General features: G+C 40.9%; 1 protein-coding gene across 1 annotated transcript; it reads right to left on the bottom strand.

Moving 5' to 3' along the window:
- Positions 1-1,391: 1,391 nt before the first annotated feature.
- On the bottom strand, positions 1,392-18,992 carry EIF2S2 (eukaryotic translation initiation factor 2 subunit beta). Its single transcript, XM_061207788.1, has 9 exons — positions 18,847-18,992; positions 13,701-13,878; positions 12,075-12,178; positions 8,882-9,017; positions 8,061-8,161; positions 7,296-7,444; positions 4,717-4,773; positions 2,509-2,594; positions 1,392-1,871 (listed from the first exon to the last, which is right to left on the bottom strand). Exons 1-9 carry the CDS (start codon positions 18,859-18,861, stop codon positions 1,696-1,698), a joined length of 1,002 nt encoding a protein of 333 aa, XP_061063771.1. The 5' UTR covers positions 18,862-18,992; the 3' UTR covers positions 1,392-1,695.
- Positions 18,993-20,598: the final 1,606 nt, after the last annotated feature.

The raw sequence follows: 20,598 nt of genomic DNA, 5'->3' as shown, positions 1-20,598 counted from the left end.
AGAGGCTGATGCTATTGTGAATGGGTAACCTAGGGCAACCCATCATTTTAAATGGGTCTGCTACAGTCAATCCAATTTTAACCAAACAATACCTCAACTGGACTATCTCAAAGAGTTAGGATCAGTCCAGAGAATGTTTTGAGAATGGAGTTAAGAACTGGAGTTGAAATTGCCAGCCTGTCACCAAACTGTAAAGTCCCATGTCTCCCCACTAAAGAAATGAACAAAACACACATATATATGCACAAAAGCGCTAATTCCACAAGAGGCACTGATCCTTGCTTTATTCACGCAGTAACATCTGACATTGGGAATTGTGTGGATATAGATACAAAAGAAGGAAGATGAAATCATAAACAGCAGTTGAGTTCATTAGGGCAGTGCTGGCAGCTCAGCCAGTGTGTAGTCCCCTCAGGTCCTACTGGGTTGAGGGAATGCTCTGCCCCCTCCACTGCTTCTTGGCCAAGATGCTTTACAACACTTGGCCTATACTTTAAAATTAAGGGTCACAGTGATTAAAAACAACACAGTCAAGACATTCAAGGCTGAGTGACTGCTCCTGGAATAGTCTGGCAAGAAGAAAGTGAGGAGCAGCATTATGCCCTTATCCTTGGCAAGTGCGTGCAAGGCAGATCACAGCAGACATGTAAGATCTTTTCCCCTGTGCTCAGTGGAGAAATACCTTTTCGGCCAAAACCACAGAAGGCAGAACCAGAAGGAAGCCCCAGAAGCACCACACAAGCAATATCGCCTCTTGGTTTCTCATGATCACATTCAAAAGCTACTTTAATACAGAAAATAGAAAAAGCATTTGTGGTGGGTCCTTTTCAAATCCAGAACACAAGTTGGGGAGGAAAAAGAAAAGCTTCCTCTAGCATCATGGTTTGGACCCTCAAGAGTTCTCTCTACTGCACATGCCACACCACTTCCTCACCAACAGAAGCCCAACAGGGGTTTTTCTTGGAGTGCCAGTTACAAGACACACCCAAAGGCTGTTATCTCTAAACTTCTCTTAGTGGCCAATAAGGAAGAAAATGCTAAGGAAGGTACTTAGCACCTTGTATTCCCTTATGTAGTAACAGCTGGAGGACTTAGCAGTGAGGTAGTGGCAACAATCCTCACGTAATGAAAAGAATTCAAGTCTACATAATCGTTCTCTGGACACTGAAAACAAGCTGTCCTTCCAGACCTCATCCTCCAACCACCCTCTCACGTGAAGCTGTGTCTACTTCCGGTATACCGGGAAGCTGAGAAGGAAAATGGCTACCCAGCTGAAGTTTCTCAGGACTAGGATACAGAGACCTCGCCAGAGCCTAGGCACAAACTGTTCTGCTGAATTCATTAGGCATAATTTTTTTTTTATAGAAAAGGAAACTGAAGGACAAACCAAATTGAAAGAATCACTGTTATAATAACTTTAATTTATCTTGCATTTTACAGAAGTCTATGAACGATTTTAAAAAAGCACCGCCTTACCCCATCATATTTCTCTGACAGTTGTTAAAGTAGGCAATGAGTATGTCAACAGCTTGAGCAACGGCATCTTGCAAGAATTTCAGACCAACCGGCCACACGCCAAAGAACTTGGCAGCTTTTCTATCTTGTTTTTAATACAGTGGTATATCCACTCTGATGGTAAACCTGTCCAGCCAAATCTCCACAACACACTTTGCAAAATCAGTGGTGATTAGCAAATTAGTTAGCTTTGGCACGGAGCTGTGCTCGCTTGCCTGTGACAGCCTGGAAGCCAGTTTTGATGCTGGCAACAGAGCATCGAGAATGACAAGTTTCACACTGTAAGAAATAGAGTCGGGTGTCCTTTTGCAGGATTGTGTCCGGTGATCGGCACGTGTGACAGGTGACATATTCCTCTGCAGGAAAAGCAACATAAGGAATTACCTGGTAGCCACAGTGAGCCAGAGGTTTCTTTCTTCTGAAACACTTCTACTGACTGCAAGCCCACGCTGGCACCCAAACCAGGAAAGCTTAGCTTAGCTACACTTAGGTATTCTAGGGGTAAGAAAACACAAGCTATCTGATGTGATGCTTCACATACTTAACAATGGGTTGAAAAAAGACCCCAAATGTCCAAAGAAGCAGTGACACTTGCCAAATGCCTACTCCTGGCTGTGTTTACAGGAGAGCCAGTTAGAGAACTTACTAGCTTTCCTAGGTGGGAACAGATCTGCCAATTTTAAGTGATTAGGAAGGTAACAAAACTGGGTCAGGCCAGGTCTGAATGCAGACAGATTTCTCTGACTTGGCCTTCAGCCTGGAACCAACCAGCAGCCTTGATCAGCTGGGTCGTCTTAGGAAATCCAAATCCCTCCCCATGACCCCAGTCGGCCACCAAGAGCCACCTCCCACCCTAGCTCCCCACCACTATCATTTTCCCTCATCTTCTAAGGCCAGCCTTTCCAGCTTCATTAAAAACCAATGGCTGTCCCCCAAAATATTTCAGCCCAATAAGAACATTTCAGAGCAACATGTTAAAAATTATAAACTTACTGATATATCTTCTCAAAACATTTTCTATCTGTTTCTGTTGGAATCTTCCTTTAATTACAAGTTGGTTATTACCATCTATAGAACCACTATGAAAGAAAACAAAAATATCTCCATTATTATTATTTTTTTCCTATAAGGAATCAAATTCCAGGGCCTTTACATTTAATGAACTTAAAATATATTCAATGGCACAGGATAAGTTCTAGGAGCAGTACTACCTGGTTTCTCAAAATTTATTTTTTATTAAGTAGTTGGTACCTGATGACCGTATTTCCTAACATTAAATTCAATTTTCAATTAATTAAGTCTACAGCAACAAATCTGATTTGTAACTGATTTTAAGTCTAAAAAATTTATTCCTTAACTGTCTGTGTGATGACCCATTCACCCAACAAAAGGACAATCACACTTTTACTGAATGCATACCACATGCAAAGCAGTGAGGTAGGCTATAAATACAAAAAATATGAAAGGAACTACAGATATCTTTAAAAATTCTAAGGCCAAATCTTTTGATTCAGTCACATACAGCTGATGAAAATATTCTAAAATTGTGATGGTTAACTATGTTAACAAATTAGAAACCATTGGATTGTACATATTTACATGTGTGAATTTTATCTTTAAAGCTGTTACAACCCTCCCCCAAAAGTACAGTTGAAATCACAGGCCTCATATTGTCAATGGTGCTTAAAAAGAAACTTTTTGAAAAGAAGTTGCTGACAAGTACTTTTGAGAAAGCAAAGCTCTCGGCTAGACGTCATTTGTTAAAAATTACGAATCAGAAAGTGAAACAACAAAATTCAGCCAAGCAGCATTAAATTTATATTTGCTCCGTATTTTATTATAAAGCTGACTTTTGCAGGAACCTCTCCTGTGATTCTCCTTTAACTATAAGAGTTTATTATCATCCTCCATGAACTGCAACCCCTAATCTCTAGGCTACAGTGACTTCAATGCTTGATGCAAGAAATTTTTTTCATTCACTGTCAAAAGAAATTGAATTTTCTCAACAACCCTATAATATTTAGCCCACTGACCATAAGTTCACTGGTCACAACTTGTTATAATTTACCTCACCTCTACAAAAACTAAATTATTCTGAGAAGTAGGAAAAACACTACCTTTTACTCCTTCATCAGTTTATGCAGGTTAAAAACAATGATTGTAACAGATTTACATTTAAAACACAATTCTTCCACAACACAGTCCACATATCTACCACTGGTCAAGTAAATTACTCCTTAACCCCAAAGCAAATACAGCCAATTCCAACAAACAGTTTCAAGAGTAGGAAGAGAACAGGACACCTCAGTTATCTCTCTACTGCCAGCAAGGCACAGGATTAAGGCTTTTAAGAGTTCGAGCTCCTGAGAAAGGCAGACCTGAGTTTACATCTTGACTGCAATTAACTAGCTATGTTACCAACCATACAACTTCACTTCACCAAACCTGTTTCCAAATGTGTAAGACAAGGGTAATATTAGTTTCTACTAACAGTTCACATAACTGTTTAAAGATTGAGATGGTACCCAAAAAAGTGCTTGGCATACAATGGGCACTCAATGTCTTAGTCATATTTATTATGCCCTAATTCTGCATTACTTATTTTTAAAGGGACATTCAGCTTCCTAGCACTTATGGCCAAACTAACTGGGATGGGCTCCGTGGGACACTGGCCCTCCCGAATGGTGATGGACTGGCGTGGTGTCTTCAACAGGAGAGCCCTAAAGACAGGGAAGTAACTATTTAATTATGGATACCTGTTTCAATGTTTCTCCCATGCCACTCATCAATTTATAAGCTGTACTTCATCAACAGCCTATTTACAATTTAGAAAATAAATTCTGTCCTAAGAAAATGGCTTCCTCTGAAATCTGGTATTTGCTCCATAAAAAGACCCAAGAATTCCAATTAATGACAGGAAACTCTCTAAACATGGCAGAGCCATGGTGCTCACTCTGGTATACCACCAGGCCTGTTCACAGAGGAGCCAATGTGAACTTTGTTTCCTATTCCCAAGTAACCAACCTCCCATAGAAATGAACAAGTTTTCCTCCTTCACTGCCCTAAAAGGTCTTCTGACAATAAAGTGAATGTTTTTTTTTTCTAAGCGTGTTACATATCTTTTCAAGTTAAGAGAAGTTCTTATGAAATGTCCATTAATACTGTAAGTAACTATACATAAATGTGAATATAGTTTCTTACCTTGTACCCAATTCAGCCAATAAAAATGCAAGGAGATGTTTGGGCTGACGATGTAATCTAAAAAGAAAGTGGAATAATATAAACCTTATCTTTCATGGAAATCTAACCAAACTTCTAAAAACCTCACCCTGTTCACTGTTTTAATTTGTTATTACTCAGCTATTAGGTGAATTTCAGCACAGTTCATCAAATTCTGAAATGAAGATAAATGATACCATTTGTTTACATTTCAAAGCCCATAAAACAATATTACATTTTATTTACAAACATATACACATTGGTAAAGGTCTATAAACAGGGACAGGAAATGTAAATACCAACTTTAGAGGATAAAATCTTTTTCTAGGAAGGAAGGTAAAAGGGATCAGAAAGAGATATAAAGATGGCCTTAAACTGTAACTGTAAAGCCCTCTTTGTAAAGAAGCAAAAAGATCTGAAGCAAATGTGTCAAAAGGTCAAAATACACCAAATTGAGGCAATGAATACTCGGGTATTTGTTATGCTAATTCCTATATATTTCCTGTTTGCAATTTTTTATTTAAAAAAAGGGAAGTATTTCACAGCAGCACAATAGCAGAAAATTTAAAACAGGTAAAATATTCACCAACTGGGAAGTGGTTAAATAAATTATGGTACATCCATTCTACCTTGCTTTTAAAATAATACAGGTCTCTAAATACAAAAAAAACAAAAAGACGTATCCACATAAAATGAAAAAAGCAAATACAGAGCAAGGCCACTCAGTATTTTCACTTTTTAATTCTATTCATTTGGCACTGTTTGAGCTTGTTCCAATAAGTAGATATTACTATTACAATTTTAAAAAGTTACAACTTTAAAAAGTTATTTTTTCCCAAAAATGTAATGAGTAAGGGTTGGTGAAAATATAATAAAACAGGTAGACACTTATGTTGCTACTGGGAGTATAAACTAGTATAAACTTGTTGGAAAGCAACTTGCCAATGTCTGCCATAAAAATGTCCACTCCTTGTGACTAGGCAATTCCATTTTGGGAATTTTTGCCCTAAGGCTCTATTCTGAGTTCTGCCGAGATAATGTATAAGGATGTTTCCTAAAGCTCTGCCTCTGATAATGAAAAATTGGGAGCAACAATGTGCAAGTAAGGAACTGTCAGAATATGTTGTATAGGGACTTCCCTGGTGGCACAGTGGTTAAGAATCCTCCTGCCAATGCAGGGGACACAGGTTCTATCCCTGGTCCGGGAAGATCCCACATGCCACGGAGCAACTAAGCCCGTGCGCCACAACTACTGAGCCTGCGCTCTAGAGCCCGCGGAGCCACAACTACTGAAGCCCACCCGCCTAGAGCCCGTGCTCTGCTACAAGAGAAGCCACCTCAATGAGACGGCCGCGCACCACAATGAAGAGTAGCCCCCACTCGCCGCAACTAGAGAATAGCCCACGCGCAGCAACGAAGACCCAATGCCGCCATAAATAAATAAATAAATAAATAAATAAATAAATAAATAAAATATTTAAAGCTTTGTGCTTCAAAGGATGGCAAGAAAGTGAAAAGACAATCCATACAATCGGAGAAAAAAATTTATCTATATATATAAAAAAAGAATATGTTGTATAACTCCTAAAAACATTTAAAAGACTATTTAATGATAAGGGTAAAAAATTCACAATATATTAAGAGAAAAATATGTTAAAAACCAGTATAATACCAATTTATTTAAATATATATAGATCCATAAAAGTAGCAAAACATAAAAATATTAAACTATGATTACCTATCTCTTAATGGTGGACTTAACAGATGACTTTTTTTTCTTTAGTAGGTCTATATTTTCTAATTTTTCTATAATAAGCAAATACTACTATCGCCATCAGCAAAAAAGTCTAAAACCTTTTAAGTCATGCCTAAGCAATGAAAACAAGTGGTTACTCTGGGCAGGGAATTTTTAGTGATTATATTTTCTTTGTTTACTGTTGTTTTCCCTTTTATCTGAAACAAGCATGTATCACTTATGAAACTAAAAAGAACAAACAGGAGATAAGGTCAGTTGCCCTAAGGAACCTGCCAGAAAAGGTGTAGCTGAGGAGCTTTGAGAAGAGCCAGCCCCAGACAGTGACCTGGGGGTGAGACAGGCATGGAATGAGATGGTAATTAAGAAAGTCGAAATCTCATCAACTGTGTCTTGGCAATAACCATCCAAGGAAGAAGCACATTAAATTCAGCTGCTTTCCCAAAGCTCACTGCTTGTACTTGCTTGGCAGGCCCACCCCAGGCTGATGAGCTTCTCCACCTCCCTGGGCTCTCCAGGCCCCTGTCTAAGGACTACAGTTAGCCTTCTTACTCTTCACTCCATCTGGTTAGGATCCTCTCATGAGTCAGCATGAGTGGGCTTCTCTCACTTCTGGATGCCCAATAAAACAAACCTAAAGACCTATGAATCGAAAGAACTGACGGACTTGAACTGTGACCTCCCTTGACCCAACCCTGACACCTGTGCATTCTTTCTACTTTTAATAAAGTCCACAATAAGCATATTTAACATACACTCCACTGAGAATCTAGCATTTGGGATGGAGACTCTGCATCAACCAACTTACAATTTACAGATATCTGTAAAGTTGACAAAAGAAGTTTTCTTGGTTCCTACTCGGACGACCTGTGGAGGTTTCATGACAAACTTCCTTTTCTCTCCAGCAACCATATCTGGATTCTTTTCCCTCATGATGTTGAACACTCGATTCAGTAGCTATAGAGATAAAGTGGTTTCATGTACAGTCTTATTAATAGCAGGAGTATAACGTTCCCACTTGAGTCATTGTGCTTTTCCTTTAAACAGAACAAACTTTACTTTTTACTAAATGTACACACACATGTTCTGGGAGCTCCCTGAAAGCAAGACTCAATTCTCAACCAGGAACTGGTCCATTATGGATGCTTAATAGTTCCTTGTTCAAAGTTAAAGGAATGAACAAGCCCCTAATTCTACTGTTTCTGTGGGAAAGTATATGGTACCTGGAGAAGTAAAATTCAGACTACCCTGAACAAGCAAACTCCAGACTACTATGGCCCCCTATTAGCCACTCCCTCTCCCTACTGTCCCCCTTCAGTGGGGCTCCAATGACCTCAGAAGTTCATGGATTCAGATGGAACAGTGAGTACTATAATGACTGCCACATTGTGGACAGGCTGCCCCAAACGTCAGCGTCAGGCAGTGCTGTGCATTGGCTGTGTGACCTCTCTGGGTCTGTTTCATTATCAACCTGTACTTCAATCGCCCTTTCAATTCAGGGAACATTTATCCTGCTTTTGTTTTGAGTTCTACTGAACAGTTTAGCCCCCTTTCAAAACAGAATTTGTCTTACCTCCTCATATGTGTAGTCTCTTTCTGAACCTGCCCAAGCAGGGCCTGTCTGGTTACTGAATGAGATACCATCATCTTTTTTGCTGTCTTCATCTTCTAAAGCTACAGATAACAAAGACTGTAAGAATGAGGGGTAGAGCCTGATACAATAACAAAAAGGGGAGAAGGGAGAAGCAGATCTAGAGAAAGGAAAGCTTCAAAGACATTTGTCTTCCTTCCCACAACTGCATTCACAACAGCCTCAAGCATAAAGGCATCAAGGCTCACAAATAACCCCATATTCCTTAAGGGGATGTTACGATTTTCATAAACCACACTTAATAGAGACCTCTCTAGGAATTTGTGGTAATACAGACACATTGAACTGTTTCTTGATTTAACAAACATAAGATAAAATAATGCACTGGGATAATTAGAGGAAAAAAATGTCCAATTGTTTTGAAGCACTTAAGAAACATATACATCCATAAAAACCCATCTGCTGACTATACTAAAGTTCTCTAAAGCAGCTATAGCACTTAGAAGCCAATAAACAGCACTTTTAACAAAATAGTAAAAGATTTTTTAAACATTATTTAAAATTCAGTTACAGTAATTGTCCCAATAATCTAAATCAGTATGTTTTAATGTAATCACAATTGTCAAGTTCTTCCCCCATGAAATCTTTTAAACTGTCATTATGAAGTTAGATTCTGTTTCCTTTTAGCTTCCATTATTAGGCAGTGGAAATAAGAGGCAAGAAAAAATAAATAAGGCCACCCATGAAAGAGACTAGGCCAAAGGCTTGTGTAGCCTAGAAATGAGCTAAGCTCCCAATATTACCTTCATCTTTCTCTAGTATTTCATCCTCATCTGGGAACTTGACATTCTTCTTTTTCTTCTTTTTATTGCCAAGCATAATGTCAAGGTCATCCTCTGGTTCAGCTGGTTCTTGAACATCACTTTCAATCTTAAGGTCCTAAGAAAGTGAGATAAGAGTCTCAACATTTTGCTACTAGGATTATTATCATTATTTTTAAATGACATGGGCTGACATGGTTTTGGAGGAAAAAAAGATATTAAATATTCAAAACTGAAGTTACAGATCAGAACTCTCTCTCACAGGTGAACCAAACTGGTTCAGAGTCTGTCATTTAAACTGGAAGAATTTTAAGACACTTTTGTGGGACCTTTTCCTTTCTTTTATCCATCAGCCTTGGGATCTTACTATAATTATTGTCCATGTTTTTAAACCAGGCCACTGTCAGAATCAAAGAAACAAAGATTCTTAAATCTTCTCAGTGACAATCTTCAGCAGGAATGGGGTTCAGGAATGTTTTAAATAAGTTTCTAAGTATTCTGATGCAGTTCGTAGGAGGGTTTTCTTTTCCTTCTGACACCAAATACGTGATGTTTTTCCACCTCAATTCTCCAACTCTCTGACACTAACTAGGTGACCTACAATTCAATGCAGTTCTAACACTACCCAGAGTTAGTGACAAACTCCATGGGTTTAAGGGCTCAGTCGCATAAGACTGTCTTCATTTCAGAGGCCAGGTACAAGTATGGAGTCCCCAGGTTTCCAATACATATGTCCTACTTCAAATTCAGAGGTTCCCACACACCCCTGGTTCAATAATTTGCTAGAAGGACTCAAAGAATTCAGGAAAACACTTTACTTAACTATTACTTTATTATATTATATATATATACAATATTATAAAGGATACGCTCAGAAATAGCCAAATGGAAAACATGCATAGAGCAAGGAAAGGGAGGCAGGAGTGCAGTGCTTCCATGCCCTCTTCAAGTATACCACTCTCCCAACACCCCAGTGTGGTCACCAATCCTGAAGCTCTCCAAACCCCACTGTTTAAGGGTTTTTTATGGACCTCACCCATGAAAGAAACCCATGAAAGCTTTTTTGTGGAGGCTTCATTATGCAGGCATGATTGATGAAATCACTGGCTCTTGGTGACCGAACTCATATCTAGAGATTCCAAGAGTCTTAGGAACTATGTGCCAGGAACCAGGGACAAAGACCAAATATTTTTTTTTATACCACAGCCAGCCTGGCACCAGACTGTGAGGAGGTCTTTGGGCATCACTTCAATAGATGAAACCACGGAAGAGGGAGAAGGCAGAACCCACGGAGAATTAGGGTCCTATGATGAATGCATAGAGACAAGGTAAAGCTTGATCCCAAGATTAGCTGCTATAGTCATGGATGTAAATAGGGCATAACCTTGAAATGAGACATAAAAAACCCCAGAAGAGCAGAAAGGGCCAGTTTCAGTCTCCAGCCTTCTAATCTCACCTCCTTTCACCAGTGTATCCAACTCCCTACCCTGAAGTGTGCTGTCCACATTACCCATCAATATCTATTTTTGTGCACCTACATCCTGAACTACTCTGTAAATGGCTATAGTCATTTTAGAAATCTAATCAGCAGAAAAGTTGGAATAGCCGGGAGTAAATGAAGCTCAGCCTTGAGATGCCAAATCCAGCTGTGTAGTCTCAGTGCCACTTTTGGCCATCAAAGACCAATCAGCCCATGTGTATTAGCTGGATAACACCAGACAAGAAACCTGATATTAACCTACTCTCTAATAAGATGACAGTCAGTAAATGAGAAACTCAGACATGCTAAATATAAATTAGCACACCATCAGCCAGCTTCTAGTCCTATATTATTATTAATTTTATCCCAGTAAGATCTATTTCCAACCTGAGGCTAAGACCTAGTGAAAGGTAGAGAATAGCACATAGTGTTTTTGAAGATTTTTCAAAAGCCCTGTGGTGCTCTGAAAATTCAGGGGGAGAGTAACCCAAGATCTTAAAAACACTTCAGCCTCAAGTTAATGCCCATGTCTTGCCTGATAAGGGTACTTGTAACCTCTTACGTTATGACTTCAGTAGCAGAGAAAAAAGTATCCAAGCACTAAATTAGAGCTTATAAGTGACTCTTCAGGACAAAAGCTACTAGAGAAATTTGTTAACCAAGACTTTCTGTGGCACATCTCTGATGTGTCACCTTGTTACCCAGGATATTTATACCTCATTCATTCAACATAATTTGAGCATTTCTCTTTATCAGTTTCCTTATAACAGTAGGAAGAGAAGAGAATCCCCAAACAGGGAGAGAGTAGGATAAATCCAGGTAAAATAATCTTGTTCTAAAGAACTCTAAATTATCCCTGAACCTCCAAAAACAGGAAAAATATCTTGTTTCAGTACCCTAACAATTAGCACACAATGCCTGACTCACTATCATCATTAACACATATTTGCTGAATTAACCAAGTCATTAAAATTGTGACATTGTTTCCAAAACTCAATGAATCACTGCTATGTGTGGGATACACCTTATTTACTTGAATTTGAGCAAATAAATAATTTACCAAAGAAAAATTTGGGTAAAGGGCACAAAAGGGGACAACTTAGTGCATGTGTATGTGTATTCTCACTCTTTCTCTTTCATAATTCTGAGATATTTTTATTAGAAATCAATCCAGTAATAAGACAATTACAGGGCTTCAAGTCCCTACAAGATCAGAGAACTCCATAAAACCAACCTGAGTGCTCTGGTTCTCCTACAGGCTATAAAATCATCAGCCACCAACCACCACAGGCTGGGGTTCATTCTTTGCTGCTCAGAAGAATACACATAAATTTGTGTATCCTCAACATGCTACCAAAAGTTTAACAGAAGAAACTATATTTGCTCTATAGGATTTCTCACAGAAATCTCTCTCCTCAGCCAATCTCAGTATGATTAATGACAAGTGGCATTTTGTAATCATCTTAATGGCACACAATACAATGTGTAAAACCTAAATTTACATTCCTTTGAACCATCATCCCTTTAAGATACCTAGTCAGACAAAAATCCCAAGAAACTGACCTTAACAGTGGTGACTAAATACTTAATAACAAAAGCAAAACTAGTAAGAGATTAGACAAACAGGGAGAAACATCAGCCACTAGCAACCTTTCAAGAGGTCAAATTTTACCTTCAATAAGAAAGCAATACTACCTTTACACCTTCTTCAGCTTCATCAATATCAAATATCTTTTTTGTTTTTTTCTTCTTTTTCTTCTGATTAAAGAAGTTCAAGTCATCTAGATCATCAGAAGCATCTAAAAAGATAATTGAGATTATCAATTATTAACAAATAGCAGAAGGCGAAGCATTAAATTATGAGTTAAACCAACGTTTCAGCTATTAATCGATCAAGTCACCAGAATAGCGAGATTGGTATTAATTAGCACAGTAATTCCTCCACAGCCACAAAGGTTAGGGTTCTGAAAACACAATGGCAGGTCAACTCAAAGCTTTGTAGGAAAAATCTGGTTAGGGGATCATGTTGGGAATATTTATTTAATAATCTGACCATATGATGCCTCATTGTTCCCAAGACAAAGTCAGCGTTCTAACATAATTTCCAAGGCTCTCCAGCTTTATCTCTCTACTTCTGCCTACTCTCTCATCTCCCACACCTTAATTCCTAGTTCCAGCTCAACTGAACTACCTCCACTTCTTAGTGACGTGTGCGTCTCTCACCTTCAAGCCTTCCTATGGGCCCTCCCACACAGCTCTTACCTTCATCTCACAGGATCTTTGTTAGAAGTTACTTCCACCAAGGAGTCTTCTCTAAGCCTATCCCTCCTATTCCCCAACTGGGTTAGGTGTCCCCTAGGTGCTTTGATAGTACCTTCTATCACTCCAACAGAGGTGTTTACCAGCTGCTTGTCTATCTCCCAATGAGATACTAAGGGGCTATGCCTTTCTCACCTAAATCCCAGTGCCTAGCTCAACGAGTTATTCAATCAATCAATCAACAAAGGGCCTTATAAAGTATTTCACATTCATTAAAATGAGGCTATAATATGAATAAAATGAAATTTTATCCACCATTAGTGAGTAATAATGGGTTTGGTTCAATAAGTTTTCCATTTGTTCTGCCCTATTGTACACTAGAAATATTTTAAAATGCCCCTACTACAAAGTTTTTCAAGGAGCTATTTATGAATTAATTTCGTCTTAATAAAAGAATGATTTACTTTCCAAGTTTGTTTTAAACGTGTATAAGATGCTTAGCACATGGTAGATGCTCAATGAATGTTAATTTTCTCTATCCCTAGTACAGTGTCTTCTATTCAATAGGCATAAATATGTTTACTTAGTCATTTATTTCTAATTGTCAAATGCTGTCTGTGTTAGAGCACAGAGTGAGTAACTCATGCTGGTGTCTAAACCCAAACATTTCAGGCTGTAATTTTAATCTCTTCTGTATGTTTTCAAACTTGTTAAGACACAAAACTGTTTATCTTGGTCCCATTTCCTTCTGCCTACACTCAAATACAACCACCATTAAAACTGGAAAAGAGACATCCCGAAAGGCTAGACTAGAAAAACCAGCCCTGGAGTGACAAAGTTTTGTCATCTCTGTCTTGTGGATTCAGTGGAATTTTCCCTGAAACAAGTCTATCGGAAATCTGGCAAGGTCCCATGCACACAGACCGTTGATGGCCTCAGCTTCACTGTAATAGATAGCCTCTCAGGTTGAGAGGCCACTGTGTACACAAAATCCAAAACACACTGATGCAAGAGAACCAGGTCTCCCAGGACAACAGTGACTCTCTCATGTCTACCACTTACCTTTTTTCCTACTGTCCTCTTCATCGGCTTCTACATCTTTGTCCTCAGTTGGCTCTGGCTCCACTTCTTTTGTTTCTGAGGGCTGGGTTTCTTCTGTCTGGGCATCCCCTTCCTCATCTAACATAAAAGGCTTCTTCTTCTTCTTTTTCTTCTTGCTCATAGTAGGATCAAAAATCATCTGTTTAAAAGATAATAAAAAAGAAAAGGGGACCACGTGATTATTTTTAATGATACTCACATTCCAAGTATGCTGTATTCTCAAAAGGCATACTCTTAAAAGAAAGAGTATCTGACGCATTAAAGTATCTAAAAGGATTTTACAAAAAAAAAAAAAAATATATATATATATATATACACACACGCAACCTTCCTTATACTATTACAAGTTGAGGGGGTGCTGCCCCAAAACATATGTACGTGTCTTTTAATTTAAAATTATCATAAGATAACAGAATTTAGGAAAGGCATCTTAGCAATAACCCATGCTTCACCCCTCGCTTTATGAATGAGAAAACCAATGCCTAGACAAGTCATACATGTTTTATTTAAGGTTGGTAACCTGGGGTTGCTATACCAGGAGACTTGAACTGATTAAAAAAAAAAACTTAAAAAATTTTTTTATCCTGAAACTCAGACAAGCCTTTAAGGAAATCCATCAGCAACCCTTCATGTAGCAAATCTCTGAGTAAAAGAAACTTCTATACAACCTTTTACTCTGCTTTTTGTTTCTGGAACATTAAAAAATACAGATAAAGTTTTTAAAAGCACAAGTCTAGAACCTAACTGATTGGAGATCAGTAGCAGAAACAAAACCAAATCTCACGAGGTTATTAGGAGGACTAAATAAGTATAAAATACTTGGTGCAGTGCCTGGCACAAAAGTACTCAATAAATGTTAGCAATGATTATACAATTTATATAATGCTTTACAGTTGACAAAACATGGTATCTCTTGATTCCTATCACTGAAATTTCATCAACTCAGGGTGATCTAATTTCCAAGACATATCACAAAACTCAAAAAAATTCCCAAAACTGATTCTGATTAACTTAAATTCCTTTATGTCCCAAGTACATTAAGGAAACTGAGCTACACTGAAACCAAACTATGGTCTGGAATAAGGTAGGGTAGTATAAGTATCGTCCTCACCCAATAGAGAAGGATTTGCAAGACATTCTGGAAATTGATACAGCCTCATTTCAAAGTTATCCCCTCCAACCTTAAGAAGGCTCTAATTGTATAAATGAGTAATTCTGAAAAGCAGTCAGTCTGAGGAACATAATCTGGCAAACTTAGAGAAGAGGATAGAAGAGCCAGGAGGAAGGAGTTCCCCACTGCTGACCTACTGGGTCTTGAGTCACCCTACATGGAGTGTTGTAATCTGTTCCACGGAAGAAACTATAATTCATCCTTATTCCTGAAATATGGAAGTCTGGCAAAAGGACAGACAACACTCCAGGCACTACAAATTTGGTTGTCTGGCAGGGCTTACAATTCACTTACTGCATTTTTTTCAAGTATCAAGTACCCTAGAATATTAATTACCTTTTAACTATTATTCAGCAAGACAGACTAAAGATAAGGGGGATCCTAAAATCATCAAAGGACATCCTCACAACCGCCCTGTTATGCTCTGAAAAACATTCATATAGGTCCACAGGGAAACAGTACGGTTGTAGCCTTGTAAAGGGTTATAAACATGAAAGAACTGTACACTGAAGTAATTAACACCTCTCTCAGTTACTCTCTCTGGATACTTAAGACATATACTCATTGCCTCATTTTATTCACACCACTCAGCAAAACCAGAGTTTAAAAATATGGAAATAGGGATTCCAAAATAGTGCCCAAAGCAGACCTCCCCCAAACCACAAGGTCACATCAGTCTTAACTTTAAAAATGTGGTTTTTGGGACTTCCTTGGTGGTCCAGTGGTAAAGAATCCACCTTACAATGCAGGGGATGTGGGGATCGGGCAACTAAGCCCGCGCGTCAACTACTGAGCTCGCGCACCTCAACTAGAGAGCCTGCATGCTGCAAATTACAGAGCCCATGAGCTCTGGAACCTGGGCACCACAGCTACAGAAGAGAAAACCCAACACCACAACAAGAGAGAAGCCCGCGTGCCGCAATGAAAGATCCCACATGCCTCAATGAAGATCCCGCGTGCGGCAACTAAGACCTGATGAAGCCAAAAATAAAATAAATAAATAATAAATAAATCCTTTTTAAAAATGTGGTTTTTTTTTTTTAAGACTTTCATATCTGACTTAACAAATTATCACAGTCCAAATGTTTTGTTTATGAAACTAGCTGGGATGTGAGACGCAAACAGTTGCTCACGGTACACTTATGGAAAATCACACTCTTTTGAGCTTTCTTTTTTTTAACTCTAGATAGAACAAAGCCTTCAAAAGTTTTCTCTTTTCAACTTCCCACACTGGGTTGGGTTGAAGAAAGTGAGGAAAAGGGACAGCAGCAAAAGTTACCCTGACAATAGCCTAAAGTGCTTCAGCAAGTTGGAAGCCTACTCCCATCTATCATACCTTACTCAGGATGTTAACTTTAAGGCCACAGCACACCCCACCCAGAAGGCAGGAGTGAGTTACAAAAGAACCCAGAGAAGCAAGGTGAGCAGAACAAATGCTCTGAACAAATGTGTCGTCATCTCTGGGTGATAGGATTCTGGGAGATTTTTATTTCTCTTTGTATTCTTCTGTGTTTTGTATACGTCATACAACACATATTCCATTTCTAATCAGTTTCTTTTGTAAAACACCTTACTATGTTGTGTGAAAACCTGACACTCCGATACTTTGTGAATGGGGCCTAGTAATAAGCAATAATCTTAGCTATTGACAGCACTTTAATGCCTGCAGATTAGGGAATTTTTCCTCACAAGGCAGCACTCATATTTCTAGAATACTGCTTTTTAGAGATCATGGTTCCACTAGTTTAAAAGAGATTATGTTATGTGAGTTTTGGGCTTACTTGCCAGGTTTAAAAGGAAGTGTGTGCAGTTTATGGCAACTATACATTAAAAAACTATTAAAAGCAAAAAAGGAAATGTGAAAAAAGAAATAAATTACTTTTTAATAGTAGGTTCTTTAACCCTCTATCCTGGCCACCAGGCAGGACTACTTCCACTGTAGCGAATCCCTCACAGTTTATAAATCATTGCCATGTACAGATTTTCACTCGATCCTTACAAGTCTGTAAAGTAGCCAGAAGTTAAGGATGGGCCTAAGAAAACTTATCTATCCAGCAGTATTAAAGGAACCAGAACCTGCACATACCTTCAGAGTGGAAGCCAAAGGCAGGATTCTAGTCATACTAACTTGCTGTGTGATCTTGGGCAACTTAACCTCCCTGAGCCCTAATTTCCTGTTTACAAAATGGACTGGTAGATCTGAGAAATGCAAAGCTGCTTAATACTTTATGGGCTTCCAAAGTCCTCTGCTGGAATGCTAGTTCTGACATCTCTGCTTGACGAAATCCTTTTCACCCTTCAGTAATATTCCACTTCCTTAGACATCTGATCCCACTGCTAAAACTGAACCCTCCAGCCCTCCAAATCGCCGTTAATGGCTCTATTTCTACCTCCTGTACCAACCAGTAGTAAATCTCTTACAACACTTGCAAGTACTTTACCATAGAAAACCAAACACAGAAGAGAACCCCGGAGAACTTTGCGCTATACAGGTACTTTATTTGTTAAAGGTTATGAAAAGCTTAGAAAATGGGTAGAAGCAAAACAAGCATGAGACACTGCCACTCTCAGAACTTTTGAAATACAGTGGCCTAGAGCAATGTCTACCATGACCTCCAAGCAAGAACCACGTACCTCCCTTAGACTCACTTTCCTTCCTAAGAGAGCGAGACCCTCCTAGTCACCTAAATGGAGATTTGGAATTCTACTACTGGCTCAGCCACTTACTATTTGATCATGGGCATTATACAACTCTCTAAAAGCCTCGGTTTTCTCATTTCTAAAATGGGCATAACAATAATACCCACCTTAAAGGGTTGTCATGAGAATCAAATGAGAGCTCAGAATCCCCTCCAGAATAAAATCCAAATTCCTTAACTTGGTCTTCAAATCCCTCCATGAACTAGCTACTACCTATATTTCAAGGGATTAACTCTAACCAAAGTGGATAATATTCTACTCCCTTGCCCTGGATCAGGCCTTTCCACTACTTGAGGAAATTCAAAGCATTTCCAGGGTCTACCTCAAAAGCCAAAGCTCGAAAAAGCCTCCAATTTTTCTCTTCCTTCTCTCCGAGGCCCTACTGGCCAAGCACTCGAATGTTTACAGAAATTAATTATAAATTCAAGGGGGTTTTTCTGGTGGGGAGAGCTGGCCGGTAAGCGGTAGCTCTCCCCGCAGTGTTTATACCTACGGATATCGCTTAAAGCCAAATTTCATTTTAAGTCGTTTGCTTTTAAATAAACTGGGATAAATCTGGCCAAAAAGGGATCTGAGGAAATTTGCTGAGGTACAAGCACGACAGAAAAAGACCCAGGCAGCTTTGCAGCTCAGACTTCCCGCTGACGTCGCTGAGAGCTCTGCTAAGGAAGGCTCAGGGACTCCCGCCCTAAAACTTTCCGAAAAGGTTAATCACTTTTTCAGGCTGAAGGATCTTTTCCTCTCGTCCTATCCCCCTCTACATGAGAACAAGGGTGGGTGCCGGGCAGGACAAGCCAGCCTGCAAAGTTTTAAACTAGGGCGCTCCACCGGCGCCAAGAGACGCTCCTCTCGGCACCACCAGCGCCCAGAGAGTGAGAGTTGGAGCTGCACCGTCAAATCGAAAGGAATGCAGGGGCCGCCAGCCCCAATCTCGTTCAGCTGGGGCATTAACCGGGCATTCAAGCCTCTTCTGGAGAGCGACTCAACGTGCTCTCCATTCCGGAAACGCCGGCCACGGGAGGACGCCGGCCTCAGCGCCGCCACCCTGAGGAGAGCGGGGCACGGCCAAGCCGCGGCTCCGGGGCCCTCGCCGGCTCTGCCGCTCCCCGTCGCCTAGGCCCGGCTGCCCCACATGGCGGCGGCCGGCCGGTAGGCCGCAGGCCCAGTCTCCCACACTGGGGTGGGTCTGCCTCACTGCCTCCGTCCCTAGACCTAGCACCAGCCTCATGCCCTCACCTCGTCCCCGGACATGGCTGCGGCTCGAGTGGGCTCGGCACGGACGGAAAGTCTGACAGGTCAGCCCCAGGCCCAGGCTTCAGCGTTGCTCCTGCCGACACCTCTCCCACCACCGCACTAGGCTCTTGCATCAGCGAAAGGGAACAACACCCCGCCCACTCTTCCCAAGAGTTAGAAATGCGCCTGCGCAGAGACCTCCAAGGCGCAGGCGCGCGGCGAAGCCGACCTAGCGCGCTCTAACTGGCGCGAGTTACCAGGCGACGCCGCGGCGACAGGCAAGCCGGGACTTGTAGTCCGCCTAGAAGAGGCGGGCGCTAGCGCGGCGGCCGCCCAGCGACCCGTGCGCGTGCGCGACGTCTGAGGAAGCCGGCACGGAAGGGTCGATTTTGCCGGGGGCTGCCCTTACCTCGGCTTTTGGAGGCGTGGAGAACCCGCGCCGTTCTGCGTCGCTTGCGGAGTGAATTCGAGGCGGTGTCTCCTGGGTTAGGGTGGTGGGTAAGGCACTCAGTAATATGAACCCGTCGGGGCTTGTTTCCCTGCTGCTCCCTCCACCGTGCCCCACTGGGGTGTTCTAGTGTTTCAGGAACTCGAAGTTGGAGCTAGAGGCGCATACCTCACTAAAGGGTTTTACTTCACGAGAGATTTAACTCAACAGGCTGGATTTCAACTTGGGAGGTCGGCTCCTCCCTGTAGACGGGAGAGGAGACGTCCCCTGAGCAGAAGCGGCCTGGCAAGAGGCATTCTGTCGCGAAACCTCGAAATCCTTGTTTGCGAAGTCTCTGCTTGAACGCTGCGGGTGCAATTCCCCTTGAGGCATGATAATAGCAGTTACCCTTTAGGGGGCTCTCACTATTGTCAATGCCCTCCAGCCAAATACCACGGAGATCACCTGTCTAGTTGAACAAAGCTGGGCTTGGACTTCCCTGGTGGTCCAGTGGTTAAGAATCCGCCTGCCAATGCAGGGGACACGGGTTCGAGCCCTGGTCGGGAAAGATCCCACATGCCGCAGAGCAACTAAGCCTGTGCGCCACGAGTACTGAGCCTGTGTGCCACAACTACTGAAGCCCAGGCGCCTAGAGCCCGTGCTCTGCAACAAGAGAAGCCACCGCAATGAGAAGCCCGCGCACCGCAATGAAGAGTAGCCCCCCACTCGCGGCAACTAGCGCAGCAACGAAGACACAACACAGCCATAAATTTGAAAAAAAACCTGAGCTTATTGTCTCCTTGTAAGGAGGGGAGACACAGCATGAGGCACAGGGAGACATCTCAGGAAGAGGGTGCTGGAAAGAATTTACAGGGTTTGGGCTTGTGTTAGGTAATTTGGAGGAGGGCTCCAGGAAGCGGGCCTTCTCTCTGGATTGGATGCTATTAGGAGGTGAAGGTAATTCTATGATGGGGTATTTTAATAATTCTTATCTAGAAAGGGAGAAGAACCCTCATGTTAGCCAGGATAGGGGGATATTTGGTCTTTTTGTTTGTTTGTTTTTCTTTTGTGGTTGGGACAGTATTCTTGTTTGTTTGTATTCAAACATGTTTATGGAGTGGTTTTGTTTTTGTCTTATCCATCATGGTCACAGAGTGGCTTTGTCTGATGTTGGTGTTTTGTGAAATTGTTTATGTTCAGTAGGGCAGCACATCCTAGTTGATAACACCAGCCTAGCTCCCCCTATTCAGGAGCTGCTTTTCTCCCTCTCACTGTGCTTCATATCACTTTGTATATATTCCCTGCTTTGGGCCTCAAAACAACTGTGT

This window comes from Eubalaena glacialis, chromosome 13 (assembly GCF_028564815.1).
Source record: "Eubalaena glacialis isolate mEubGla1 chromosome 13, mEubGla1.1.hap2.+ XY, whole genome shotgun sequence".
Classification (NCBI taxonomy): domain Eukaryota; kingdom Metazoa; phylum Chordata; class Mammalia; order Artiodactyla; family Balaenidae; genus Eubalaena; species Eubalaena glacialis.
Note: the sequence above shows the minus strand (reverse complement) of the source record. Positions and strands in the feature narration are given on the sequence as shown.

Coding starts and splice junctions, on each gene's coding strand:
- EIF2S2 (XM_061207788.1), bottom strand. Junction 12,179..13,700: donor AGAGGACAGTAGGAAAAAAG/GTAAGTGGTAGA, acceptor TTATCTTTTTAG/ATGCTTCTGATGATCTAGAT. Junction 1,872..2,508: donor TGTTTTGAGAAGATATATCA/GTAAGTTTATAA, acceptor CTTTTCCTGCAG/AGGAATATGTCACCTGTCAC.